The following is a 14,361-nucleotide window of genomic DNA, read 5'->3' as shown; positions in this document are numbered from 1 at the left end:
GTAGCAGGGATAATCCTGGAAACAATGGGCGTGATTCTCCGCTAATGTGGCGAGTCGTAAAGGCTGCCGTGAAACTGGCCGTGTTTCACGGCAGCCTCCGCACCCCCTCCCAGGACCCGATTCTCCGCCCCGGGCGGGGCTAGCAGCGCGGCCCCGTGAAGCACGGCATCGCGGGCTTAGCGACCGTCGCTAAGCCCGCGATGCCGTGCTTCATGGCAGCTGACGCGCACAATGACGACAGCCGCGCATGCGCGGGTTGGAAGGCTCCAACCAGCGCATGCGCGGATGACGTCATCACGCAGATGCGTCAAACCCGCGCATGCGCGGGCCATCATGCCCCTCAGCCGCCCCGCGGACTGATCCTGCGGGGCGGCGGAAGAACAAATAGTGCGCGGGTATCGGACCCGCTGCCCACGATCGGTGCCCACCGATCGCAGGCCTATGCCACCCTTGGCACGGCCGTGGTGCGGCTGTGCCAATCGGTGCCAGGGTTGTCCGGGACGGCACTTTGCGGCCGTTTTCACGAACGGTGAGAGCAGGTGTGATCGCGTTCGTGAAAACGGCAGTAAAGGCCTGGGAACTCGGCCCCTCGGCCTGGGGAGAATCGCTGTTCGCCGTAAAAAACGGCGAGCAGCGATTCGTGTCGTGGGGCGGCCGTGGGGGGCGGAGAATAGCGGGAGGGCGTGAAAATTGTCGGGAAGGCCCTCCCGCTATTCTCCGACCCGTCGTGGGCAGCGGAGAATCGCGCCCAATGGGTGTGATTCTCCCAAATGGAGCCCAAGTGTTCGCGCTGTCGTATTTCATGACGGTGCGAACCGGGCCCGGGGATGACCTATTCTGTCCCCCACAGGGGGCCAGCACGGGGCTGGAGTGGTTCACACCGCTCCAGCCTCCTTTCCCGGCGCCGCTACAACCCACGCATGCGCAGTTGGACCGCGCCAACCTGGGCCTGCACGGGGGACTTCGTTAGCACGCCGGCCCCGACTCAACATGGCATCGGTGTTCAGGGGCCGGTCGCGCAGGGAAGTAGGCCTGGGGGGGGGGGGGGGGGAGAAGAGGGCGTCCCTTCAATCGGTTGGCCCCGATCGTGGGCCAGGGAGGCCCCCCCCCTCCCCGGTGAAGGAGCCCCCCCTACAGGCCGCTCCCCCGACTGTTCGCGCAGAGTTCCCTCCAGCAACGACCAGGGGTGAACGGTGCCGGCGAGACTCTGTCGTATCGGCGCGGCCACTCGGCCCATCCGGGCTGGAGAATCGGCGACCTCCCCGATTCCAGCGGCCCGCACCGTGCCAAACACGCCGGCGCAAATGGCGCCGATTCTCTGCACCTCAGAGAATCACACGCCAGCATCAGGGCATCGTGGCGCGGTCAGTGAGCCTCACGTCAGTAGGAGGTAAATTAATGGAGAGAATTCTCAGCGACAGGATTTATATCCATTTGGAAACAATGGGCTCATTGGTGATAGCATGGTTTTGTGAAGGGGAGGTCATGCCTCACTAACTTGATTGAGTTTTTTGAGAAGGCGACGAAGATGATCGGTGAGGGAAGAATGGTGGATGTTGTTTACATGGACTTCATGACAAGGTGTCTCATGACAGACGGTAGAAAAGATGAAGTCACACGGGATCAGAGGTTAGGTGGTAAGATGGATACAGAACTGACTTGGTCACAGAAGGCAAAGGGTAGCAGTAGAAGGGTGTTTTTCTGAATGGAAGGTTGTGACTCGTGGTGTTCCACAGGGATCTGTGCTCAGGCCTCCGTTTTTGTAGTATACATAAACGATCTGGAGGAAAATGTAGCTGGTCTGATTAGTAAGTGTGTATGACACCAAGGTTGGTGGAGTGGCAGATAGTGTTGAGGATTGTCAGAAGATACAGCAGGACATAGATAGGTTGGAGACTTGAGCAGAGAAATGGCAAATGGAGTTCAGTCCAGACAAATGTGAGGTAATGCATTTTGGTAGGTCTAACATAGAGCGGAAATATACCGTAAATGGCAACGTTCTTAGGAATATATAAATCCACAGATCTTTGAAAGTGGCAACACCTATGTCGCTGAGAACCCGCTTTCGAATCCCGACCCTGGGTCACTGTCCGTGTCGAGTTTGCACATTCTCCCAGTGTCTGCCTGGATTTCACCCCCACAACCCAAAGATGTGCAGGTTAGGTGAATTGGCCACGCTAAATTGCCCCTTAATTGGAAAAAACAAATCGGGTACTCTAAATTTATATAAAAAAAGAAAGTGGCAACACAAGTGGACAAGGTAGTCAAGAAAGCATACGGGATGCTTGCCTTCATTGGATGGGACATCGAGTATAAAAACTGGCAGGTCATGCTCCAGTTGTATAGAACCTTGATAAGGCCACACTTGGAATATTGCGCACAATTCTGGTCAGCACACTACCAGATATATGCGAAAGCTTTGTGGAGGGCGCAGGTGAGGTTTTCTAGGATGTTGCCTGGTCTGGAGGGTGTTAGCTATGTGGAGAGGCTTAATACACTCGGGCTGTTTTCATTAGAACAACGGAGGTTGAGGGGTGACCTGATAGAGGTCTACAAGATTATGAGGGGCAAGGATACAGTGGATAGGCAGGTACTCTTTCCCAGGGTGGAGGGGGTCAGTCACCAGGGGGCATAGGTTTACGGTCCGTTGGGCAAAGTTTAGAGGAGACATACGAGGCAGGTTTTTTTTTTACATAGAGGGTGGGGAGTGCCTGGAACGCATTGCCAGGGAAGGTTGTGTGAGCAGACAAATTAACGGCGTTCAAAAGGCACCTCGACAAATACATGGATAGGATGGGTATAGAGGGATACGGCACAAGGAAGTGCTGAGGGTATTGACCAAAGGTGGTATCATGACCGGTACAAGCTTGGAGGGCCGAAGGGCCTGTTCCTGTGCTGTATTGTTCTTTGTTCTTTAAAAAGTGGACTATAACATTGTGTGGTTATTTTGTTTTATGATTCTATTAAGAGTTAGTTCTTTGGCTATGCCAATAAAATTCCTGTACTACTGTTCAGAAAAAAGTCCAAACAATGTGATTCAGGCTTCATTAATTCTTTGCATAAAACAGATTCACACCAGCAAAGGTAAAAAGCGTGAAAAAATTCTTTTTGCACCAGTGATAATGTCAGCAATGGTTTTTTTTCATTCATCTCAATGCCAGTTGAGTAAAAAGAAAATCACTTCAGTGCTTTGCATCATTGATGCACTTAACTTTTAGGTTAGAATTATACTTCTGGATTGACATTGCCTTTTTAAGCACAACATTTATGATGCTGCTACAGTTGTATAAAAAAGACAAAATTAATACTCTCATACTAGAAAACAAATGAAACATTTATTGTAGGATAGTCATCTCTTCAGATTGGCCATTTAACAGATAAGCTTGTATTTCACCATTTGTTTTCCTGTTTCTTTCATTGATGTTTAAAGAGAAAACAAATATTTGGTGCAAATTTCCATTAGCCAATAAAAATGAAAACCAGTCTGGAAAGCAACATCCAATTTTAAATATTGACGCTTGCACTTGATTTTTCTAGTGGCCAAGTTGACACAATCATGTAAGACAAAGCACTGAACCATTTTAACCCTAGGTTAAGAAAGGGCTACAAAATGCAATAAAGCAAATGGAGCCACACAGAAAGCCACAATGCAAATCTTCACCTTGATTCACTGTCAGAGATTGGAGAAGAATAGCTGAAACAAAATATGCATGGAAAGCAGGGCATTAGCTAGCAGAAGATTAATTACGAGATAAGTCATATGACCACGATATTTAAGACACTGCAGGCAATAGGCAGATAGAGGGTGGACCTATCGGCTGGTGCAATAGAAGATGAGGTTCCTCATGGCTGTCTGCCGGCTTCTACCTAAGTGGCAAGAGGGGAGGTTCAGAAGGGTCTCACAGAGGACAAGGAAGCAGTTTGGTACAGGGAGGTCACAAATTCCCTTGTGGTTCCGAAGGCGCACTACTGGTCCTCCTGCCACAAAGGACATTTTCTGACTCACCTGGAGCTTCTCTTTGACTGGCTGCGTATTCACTTAAGTCGTCCAAGAAAGCTGAAATAGCAGTGACCCCTCTCAGGGCCCAGTCAAAATGCCATAACAATCTAATTAATGTATTAGGACTCTTAGGTGGATGCCTCATTCGCCTGCAAACCCCTTCAGATTAATGTTGAGGGATGGAGTCAAGTTTCATGATAGTTGGAAGCCTGTGTTCTGCTGGGAGGAAAGGGTTAAAAATTGATCCTCAGATATTCATCATGTGCCCAGCTGGTTGGACAACTTTACTGATGTCAGGGAAGGGGGTGCAAGGGGCCTTCGGAGCCAGTTAAAAATTCCTATTCTTCCTTTCACTGAAATAGCAAACCTTCAAATCCACATGGAAAACAGCACAACTAATGCAGAAATGGATAATCATTATAAAGTCTAACTTAAATCTTGCATATATAATTCAGGGGTAAATTCTTTCCTGGTATCCATTAATGGAATCTGATTCTACTTTTAATCAGCACCAGTAAATAACTTCACTAACTTGAACCCTGATTATTTTTCATTGGGAGTCTGCTTGTCGCAAAGCCATACACCATCGAAGGCCTAAATTGATGAGCTGGAGATTACTCTCTGCAGTTATTATTTTGATTGTTTTGAAATGCCAGTTACAGTGCAAAAGAAACAAAATGCTTTTTCGATTGGGGTTAACATAGAGCTGACTGCCTTACTGTTGTAGGAATAACTAAGGTAAGTGGTGGCACAGTTTTTTGCATGGAACTGCTAGTTACAAATAGTTGTAATGAATGGGGCTATCAGAAAGTTTTTCACTTCTTGCATATCGGTCTCCATTCAACATAAATAAATAATTTCAAAATGATGTTAGCTGCTAAAACTAGCACAAAATGTCAAAATTAACATGGCGTCACACATTTTCATTTTGAATATTCAATATTGTTCATCTATTTAGGCACAATGATCTTTATCAAAATCATCATAGAATAAGCAACATGCTACAGTTGGATAGACACTGACTCAGTTTTTATTTCTCGGAAGAGGGAGGGATTTTAAAATGTATTTTTTAATGGGCAGCTACTGGTTTGAGCTAGTTTCCACCTGCCCACAGTAGTCTAAGGCTATAACAATTTTAACTGTCACATTACTATGCTGTCGGTCAACTCCCTGTCTGGAACCAGAGGGAAGTAGGTGGAAAGCAGCAGTCAGCCTCCAAGCACATCTGCTCCTCGTGGCCTTGCGAAGGAGACCTGGAAGGACTCTTCAGCTCCCCAATCCTCTTCACCTGGTGGGAAACCTGTGGTGGCGTCCCCACTTAGACTAAGAACCTTGTTGCCGTATAGCAATTAGAACCGTTCAATTGTTGGGTGGGCATCTTAGCTGCCCATCTAGAAGCATATTTTAAAATCCGGTGGGCATGTAATCTGGAGCATTTTAGTTGCCCACTTCCTCAGAAACAATGGATGTGTCGGCTTGAAATCCATTCCCACCCAACTCAGAGTTCAGATCCAGTTGAGACAGATAGGATAAAAGTCTTCTCACCCTGCTGGCTGTAAAGTTTCTATGTCTTGCACCATCTTGCTCCAGTAGCTGAAGGATAAGGTAAAGGGGCGTGGCAGCAGTGGGGGATTTAAAAAAGATGAATCAATGGGGGAGGGGAACAATAAATGGATGCTGAGAAATTTAACCACAGCAACCTTGACAATTTCACAGATAGTAAACCATTACTGCATTCACTAAACTTATCTAAAAATGCAGTAAAAGCCATTTAATTGAGATACCTCACTGGAAACAAATTTATCAAGATTAACCAATTGTCACTGCCCAATGTACTTGTGTATACCCAATTCAGTGGTCTTCACTGATTATTGCACCTTAATCAACATCGAGATTCCACCATTTACTTGGGTAAATACTGTGATTCTTGGTAAAATATGATTTTTCAGCTGTGTTATGAGTGTTGGTCGGACAGCTGAGCTTCACAGCTGACTGAAATGCCAGGAGACTGGGAACTAGAAGATCACTAGTCAGTGAAATACGCCAACAGGTCAGTCAGCTATATGACTCGGCTCTGTTTGCAAAGCTAGAAAAAAGTTGATTGTCGTAGTTGGATGCTCAGTTTTTTGAGCCTCTCCTTCAGCAACTTACCCAGCTAATTGGCATTTCAATCAGACAATATCCTAGTCAGTGGAGAGACAACTGGTGTGTTGTGTTGCAAATCTCACTAGAACCCTAAATGGATGGACCAAGTGCATAGATGTTTACAGGCCAATCAACAGCAATGCATTAGGGCAAATCAGTTTCCAATGGGCCTTCTCTGTAAGATTTCTTAAATGGCTTCCACTGCAGCAGATATTTCAATATTTATCTTGTATATTTTTGTATTAAGGATTAAGCAGTTTTATTCAGATTCGAGCTGTCTCAACTTCTCTGCCAAAAATGCAATTGTTTTTAAGCCATGCAGAGAGATGATTGTAAAAAAAATTGAGTGGGCATCTATTCCTTTAAATATTAATAATTTAATGGTCCCTTTTAAGCCTTTACTTTGCCAGCCTAATTGAAAGCCTTGCTATTAAAAATTGGTTCCTTCACTAGCAGACTATCTTAGGGATTGGTTGAATAGTGTGGGCAGCTGGAATCTGGTATATTGTTACAGGGTGCACTATATCACTTATTGAAATTTTGGGTAGGAATTCTAAAGCTCTCCATTGCAAAATCAACTTAAAGTATTTGTAATGAGTAGCAACAAAGTTTCAGTTTAAAATATGTACAAGTAATGTTTTGTTTCCAATGATTAATTTGAACATAACTTAAAAATATAAGTTTAAACTTCAGAACTTCTCATGTGTCTCAGGTCTCACCAACTTCAGTCTCACCAACCGTCTTTGCAAAGAGGGAGAGATCAACTGGTTAAAGTGGTAAATGTTATAAAAGTACACTCTATGGGATTGTACGGTGCATGGTAAATTGCACATTGGTATGCAAGGTGGACTGAGCTCTCGGGGCCTCACCCAAAGGATGAATGTGAGGTCAAAGCCGAAGTGGTGCTTTCCATCTGCTTGCTCCATGTGAATGAGAAGCTCTCCTGCTGAAGCCTGTCGGATAGTGAGCCCTAAAATATATACAGCTCTCTAATAAACTGCTTATAGTTCATGGAATAAAATTGTGAAAACTTAAGTCTTGAAAATATTCAAAAATAATGTAATTTAAGGGTGAAACTTTTTAAAAATTATTTAAATGTGAGCAATGCAAAATTAAAATGTATTTTGAAAATCCTTGGACAGAATGATATATTCCCAGTGGTTGCAGGCTACCACATGCTTTTTTCCCCGTTCCCCCCACAAACACATGCAGTACCCTTTCTTCTCTGTACTTGCCAAATATGTTAATAAATCTCACCCTGAATGGATTGGACTGGAAGAAAGGGCCACATTGTCCAAGTTCTCTCCTTCCCAACTTAAACGATACGAGGAGTCCTTGTCAGGGCCCTTGGTCAGAGCTACCTGTAATTTCAACGGAACACTTTCATTTTAAAACTCATGAGATATTTTCTACATAATTAATGATGAGATTGTCTATATAAATAAAGTTAGAACTATGACATATGCTTAAAATAACAGCATTTAATGATAATACTCAATTTCAAAACATATTAAGATGTAAATGGATGCATATTGTAACCTCCCTTTTATGTATTAGACTTCTTATCAATGAAAACCACTTAATACTAAGTTGAAGTTACATTCTATAGCAAAAGACAATACACAAGTGCTACTTTATTCCTCAGTTTTTCAATTTTAAATGAGGAAAGTAACAAACACATTGTCCGAGAACTGCTGAATAAAACTAAAAGGTGCAAATCTTATCAGATGCAGAGCAAAGAAAAATCCTTTTTAATTTGTGAAAATACTGCACTTAGTTTAATAATTGCCAAGGGAAATCTGAGGTATAAATATGCACTAAAACAGCAAAAGCGTGATTCAAATTGTGTCAAAGATGCAATGTTCCATTATGTTGCATACCTGGCTACTTGTAGCTGTGATTAATTCTTCAATCATGGCACTGTCCCTCTGGTATGGGCCATGGCTTGGTGTGTTGGACCTGTCTGAACTGAAGGATCGCAGGCTGATGGGTTGGCCGGTTGTAATGGAAATGCAGCAGCACAAAGGTGATGTAACGGGGTGAGCAGGAGAATGAAGAAAGCATGCTATTAGCATATTATGCAACTTCCAGGGGAGTGGGTTTCAATAAACAAAAATAAAGTAGGGCCAATGGTAGCAGTCGTAATATTCAAGGGACAAAATACTCAATCCCTAACTAGTGGGAACAGTGAAAATAAAGACAGTCCTCACAAGCCAGTTTAACACAATGATGGAGCATGTAAACGAGTGATCAATAAATTCTCACCTACCCTCCTGAATAAGCCATATATATGTTTAACACAATTATGGCATATTTTGCTTTTCTTTCAATCAGAGTAATCAAGATATTCTAAAAGTGAGTGGGAAAATGACTGAAGAATCAGAATATTTTCCATACTGCATTATCTCACACAAGGACATCATTGTGCAAAACATGTAGTTAGTACCATCTCTATTTGAAAAAGATTGTATTTTAATTATTCAAACTATGATTGAACTAAGAAAATCAGAAGGCTTTAAAGGGGATGTTAAAAATAAACTCCAAGAATTCCAATGTGGTGATGAGCAAACTCGCCTTTAGCCTTCTATAAAGCTGTTCAGCAACACTGATCATTCTGTGCAAACCCCTGGAAGGTACATTGAGGCAAGTAGTGGTCAGTCACAGAAGTCGTACAGTAGCGTGACTACTCTGTGTACCAAAAGGCCTGCAGAAGCTGGTATTAATTGTAAGCAGATTTCTATGGCTGCAGTTATAATCATCTTCAACCCTTTAAGTTCACACAGGTCAACTTGAGTCACATTAGCAAGAGGTCAAGTAACAGCAGATATTAAAATAAGGAACAAAGGACGTTAATCAAGTTGAATTGTTCACAATGGCTCACAGCGAGTTTCAAAAATCAGATGACACAAACAAAAATAAAGAAACTTGAAGGCTCAGATTTTCACCATGACGGAGAGGGCTCTCTGTTCTGTTACCAAGCCCAGCATTTCCCATGCTCACAGGGATGGGACTGTCGGGTTTGGGCGTGCACAATTTGTGAAGGCAGCTGGCCATTTGGGAGGGTGCAAGGAGAATAGGTGGGAATATGGGTGGCATGAGTTGACACCAGGTTAACCTCGAGGTATGTGGGCAATGGGTGTTCGTAAAGGGATATGGGTTTGCCTAGGAGTGTCAGGAAATAAGTGGGATTGTGGGCTGACATAGTTTTGCATGGATAGAGCACAGCAAATGTGTGGTGGTATGAGGGCTGGTGGGATATTTTAATGTCATTTTAAAAACATTTTCAACAGAGTGCTGAAGCACAAAGACAGGTTTTACATCCAGACCACCTCCGCACCCAGCAGCTTGCATGCTCGTTTCAGGGTCACGTGCCCCAACTCTTATTTCAGACCACTATTCCCGACCGAAAATATGACCTGCAGGTTGGATTTTGTTTTTTTTGTTTTTTTAAACAGGTCAGGTTCACCAAGTTGGAGAATCTCTCGATGTGGTGAACCTGACACTGGGATGAAAATCCAGGCCTTGGAAGGAGAAAGGAATCAAATGGACCAATTTGACGCAAAAGGTAGGAGGAAAGACCACTGAGGCTGGTAATGGGCTCAAGCAATAATTAGTTACGTTTCTAGGGGTGAAAGGAATTGAGTGCTATTTTGAGAAGGAAGGCAGTCGTATTTGAGGTTAATCAAAAATGCACATATGTATTGGACCCAATAATTATTTTCCCATTCTCAAATACTCTGAAGTCACTATTCTAACCTCCAGTGCTTATGCCACAGCTCTCTGGAAAGACCTTCCTCAGTATCTCTGCCTTGTCGCCTTGCCTTCAAAAGTCACTTTCCTGAGCCTGTGTTCGTTTTTTAATCCATTTCTTTGCTTTCACCTACCTTCTGCTGCCCACTCTTGGCCACTCTAAAACATTTCTCTGTACATGATAAGTACTATAGCTATCTGTCACTTAATCAAGACAATGACATGATTAGAGTTTCGGTAATAAGTTTCAATTCATACTGTATAAAGAAAACTCACACTCCAAAGAAATTAATTTGGTCTTGGTTGAGTGGGAATCTTGCTTTGTTTCCCCAGTCTGAACTTACAATTGTCACCCTGAATTGCATTTTCAAACTTGGCATGACTGACTTTGCAGCTACTGGCAGAGGTATACCCACTTGCTGCATGTATTTCCGCATCTACTTTTCTGCCCTTTAGCCTCCACACAGTTTCAGGGTATTATATGCGTGTTGGAGCATGATTCCCTGTGCACTCTCAGTCCTCCAGTTCCACATCCAAGTCAGCTTACATAGAACATAGAACAGTACAGCACAGAACAGGCCCTTCGGCCCTCAATGTTGTGCCGAGCCATGATCACCCTACTCAAACCCACGTATCCACCCTATACCCGTAACCCAACAACCCCCCCTTAACCTTACTTTTATTAGGACACTACGGGCAATTTAGCATGGCCAATCCACCTAACCCGCACATCTTTGGACTGTGGGAGGAAACCGGAGCACCCGGAGGAAACCAACGCACACAGGGGGAGGACGTGCAGACTCCACACAGACAGTGACCCAGCCGGGAATCGAACCTGGGACCCTGGAGCTGTGAAGCATTTATGCTAACCACCATGCTACCCTGCTGCCCCTTGTTACATGTGTGAGCTGCATATGGGTATCAGCAGTCGAATTCTGGAGGACACTGTGGCTGAACCAAGTCCTCTCAGGTGGGTATGGGTATCATTGAACCACTAACCTTACGAACAATGGCTCATTTTCTTTCTCTTCCACAGCCTGGAGGACTGGGGTCAATTGAAAACGAGGTGCTGCACCCAACTAAGCACGGAGCGGAGATCCTACTGAGACTTTGGGCCAGATTTTGTCACCACGACAAAAGGTAAACATATGAACGTACAAATTAGGAGCAGATGTCGGCCATTCGGCCCATCGAGCCTGCTCTCCAATTAAAAAAAGATCATGGCTGACTATTTGTGTTCGAGTTCCACATTCCCATTTACCCCGATAACCTTTGATCCTCATGTCTCACAAGAATCAATCTACCTATGCTTTAAAAATATTCAGTGACCACCCCCCACCCCCACCCATCTCCACTGCCTTCTCAGGAAAAGAGTTCCAAAGTCGTAAAACCCTCTGAGAGAAAATAATTCTCTTAATCTCTGACCTAAAAGGGCAACCCTAGTTCCGGACTTGTCCACAAGAGGGAAGATCCTTTCCACATCCAGCATGTCAAGACCATTCAGGATCTTCTATACTTCAATCAAGTCACCCCTCACTCTTTGAAACGCCAGTGGAAACAAGTCCAGTTTGTCCAACCTTTCCTCATAAGACAACTCACTCATTCCAGGCATCTGTCTAGTAAACTGCCTGCTCTGCATTTATATCCTTCCTTAATAATGAGACCAAAACTGTACACAATATTTGAGATGTGGGGCGAAATTCTCCCCTACCCGGCAGGGTGGAGGGTCCCAGCGTAGCCGAGTGGCGCCAACCACTCTGGCGTCGGGCCTCCCTCCTAAAGGTGCGGAATTCTCCACACCTTTAGAGGCTAGGCCGGCGCAGGAGTGGCTCCCGCTACGCCGACTGGCGCCAAAACCGGCGGCAACGGCCTTTGGCGCCTACCGGCCGGCGTCGGGGCTGGCCGAAAGGCATTTGCCAGCCGGCGTGAGTCCGCGCATGCGACGGGGCGTCAGCGGCCGCTGACGTCACCACCGGCGCATGCGTGGTAGGGGGGGGGTCTCTTCCGCCTCCGCCATGGTGAAGGCCGTGGCGGTGGTGGTGGCGGAAGAAAGAGTGCCCCCACGGCACTGGCCCCCCTGCTGATTGGTGGGCCCCGATCGCGGGCCAGGCCACCGTGGGGGCACCCCCGGGGTCCGATCGCCCCGTGGCCCCCCCCAGGACCCCGCTCGCGCCGCCAATCCCGCCGGCACAGAGGTGGTTTAAACCACGTCGGCGGGAGAGGCCTGTCAGCGGTGGGACTTCGGCCCATCGCGCGCCGGACAATCGCCGCGGGGGGCCCACCGATTGGCGGGGCGTGTTCTCGCTCCCGCCGATTCCCGGGTGGCGGAAAATTCCGGCCACGGCGGGGGCGAGATTTACGTCGGCCCCGGGCGATTCCCCGACCCTGCAGGGGTCGGAGAATTCCACCCTTGGTCTCAAAAATACCCTGTATAACTGAAGCCCATCCTTATTTTAGGTTCAATTCCTCTCTTAATCAAGGATAGCATTCAATTAGCATTCTTAGTTACTTTCTGTACCTGCATACTAACTTTTTGTGACTCGTACTAGAACACCTAGACCCCTGCGGCAGGTTGGGGAAAGAGGCAAGAGAAATTGAAAGTTTGAAATTGCAACCTACTTCATGCTGGTCACTCTTTTGATAAGTGTGGGAAACTTGGAGGGTCGTGACCTGATGTGCACTAAACTGGCATTGATACTTCTATATTGTTGCCAACCTGAATTTTGCATCTCACTGTGTTTGACATTTTCAATGTCCAATTTTGGGAGTCTGAAATGGACCCACTGCTCAATGCCAATGAAGAGAGGAGGGACACTCTCTTCCCTAAAGTGGGCCGTGGACTCAGGGCCACTCTCCTGAACAGCACCTAGGAGGAGGTGGCATAGGCAGTCAGTGCTGCCAGCCTCACCGGGAGGAGATGGCTCATGATTCTGAGGTATGGGTGTCATTGGTGAGATCTGAGAGACGCAGCATGCCAGGGAGGGTTCCAAAGGCCATGGTGCCGGGTGTCCTTTGGTTGGGGTGAGCTCTGCTAATCCCCTGCCCTCTCTGCAATGGGGCTGTGCTTCTGATTAGTGCACTGAGGGGTGCCTTTATAGAACATAGAACATGCAGTGCAGAAGAAGTCCATTTGGCCCATCGGGTCTGCACTGACCCACTTCAGCCCTCACTTCCACCTTATCCCCGTAACACAATAACTCCTCCTAACCTTTTGGTCACTGAGGGCAATTTTTATCATGGCCAATTCACCTAACCTGCATGTCTTTGGACTGTAGGAGGAAACCGGAGCACCCGGAGGAAACCCATGCTGACACGGGGAGAACGTGCAGACTCCGCACAGACAGTGATCCAGCAGGGAATCGAACCTAGGACTCTGGTGCTGTGAAGCCACAGTGCTAATCACTTGTGCTACCGTGCTGTCCTGGCAGGCCAGTGATTGAGCATGGCCACACCCATCCCCTTGATAATACTGCTGGGGTATGAACGTTTCCAGAGGGGCAGCCTTGAGGGTTCCCACATCTCCAGAATACTTACAGGACACAGTGAGCAGTCTGAACAGCCAGGAGCCTCTAAGTAGCACCAGATGGGTGAATTTAAATCACATACTGCAGCATTGACGATCTGAGTCAGGCCACCCCGATCCCAAGGAGGACACCCTGGGTCAACGGACTTAGCATCAAGTCATTCCCTACTACTCATCCCGGTCCCAGCAGTCACCTCCCAGCAAGTCCGACTAGTTTTGATAGCTTTTTTTTACCTTATCGCTCTCCCTCAACAGCCATGGCGCCCAGGCCTCACTTGTAAATACTTGCACCAATTTGCACCCATGTGACTTCCGCGCGAGAGGAGTGGAGCATCGGGGAAGGGTGGAGCCTGCAGTGCCCAACCTGCGAATGAGATTTAAATCCATGCATGGTTTTGCATGGGCCCACCAGCATGTGGTACAAACCTCGCCAACGTCGCCAGTGGGGTACCAGAGCATGTAATCGGAATCGGCGCTGGGCACAAATTGAGATTTTTCCATTGCACGCTAGACTCCACCAGTTGGCAATTCTCGCTGCCAGCAGTGGGAAGTGGGGAATTCAGCCCATTTTCTCTACATATCCTGGTCTATGGTGATGCAAAAAAACCCAGGAGGCAATTTTCTTTTTTACTTCCTGGGCAGTAGCTGAAATCACTTAAACAAAAATACAGCCTTGCTCTACAAAGGGTGGGCAATCTACCAGATTACGTTTCACACAGTGAAACAAAATACACTCCCTATGTTTGGACTTATTTTCATTCCAGTGGCACAAAATAGTTGCATTTGATCAATGATAATATTTTTAAGGGTTTTCAATTTACAATACTGTTTTAAGCCTTTGCAACAAATGATGTGGAAAATACCAATTCCTGATGATCAGCCAAGATACCATAAGACCATAAGATATAGCAGCAGAATTAGGCCATTCAACCCATTGAGTCTG

General features: G+C 46.2%; 1 protein-coding gene across 28 annotated transcripts in view; it reads right to left on the bottom strand.

Moving 5' to 3' along the window:
- Positions 1-14,361, bottom strand: part of ank2b (ankyrin 2b, neuronal) — a 1,110,754-nt gene that overhangs the window by 126,905 nt on the left and 969,488 nt on the right. For 18 of the 28 annotated variants that reach the window (XM_038792202.1, XM_038792212.1, XM_038792197.1 and 15 more), the window contains 4 exons: positions 8,026-8,128; positions 7,403-7,506; positions 5,546-5,593; positions 3,662-3,694 (listed from right to left, as the gene is read on the bottom strand). In XM_038792202.1, coding sequence (XP_038648130.1) covers positions 3,662-3,694; positions 5,546-5,593; positions 7,403-7,506; positions 8,026-8,128 — 288 coding nt within the window. The remainder of the gene's footprint in view (positions 1-3,661; positions 3,695-5,545; positions 5,594-7,402; positions 7,507-8,025; positions 8,129-14,361) is intronic. The other 10 variants (XM_038792218.1, XM_038792207.1, XM_038792209.1 and 7 more) reach the window with 4 other exon arrangements.

The sequence above is a fragment of the Scyliorhinus canicula genome, chromosome 3, assembly GCF_902713615.1.
Source record: "Scyliorhinus canicula chromosome 3, sScyCan1.1, whole genome shotgun sequence".
NCBI lineage: Eukaryota > Metazoa > Chordata > Chondrichthyes > Carcharhiniformes > Scyliorhinidae > Scyliorhinus > Scyliorhinus canicula.
This window is presented reverse-complemented; position numbering and strand designations above follow the sequence as displayed.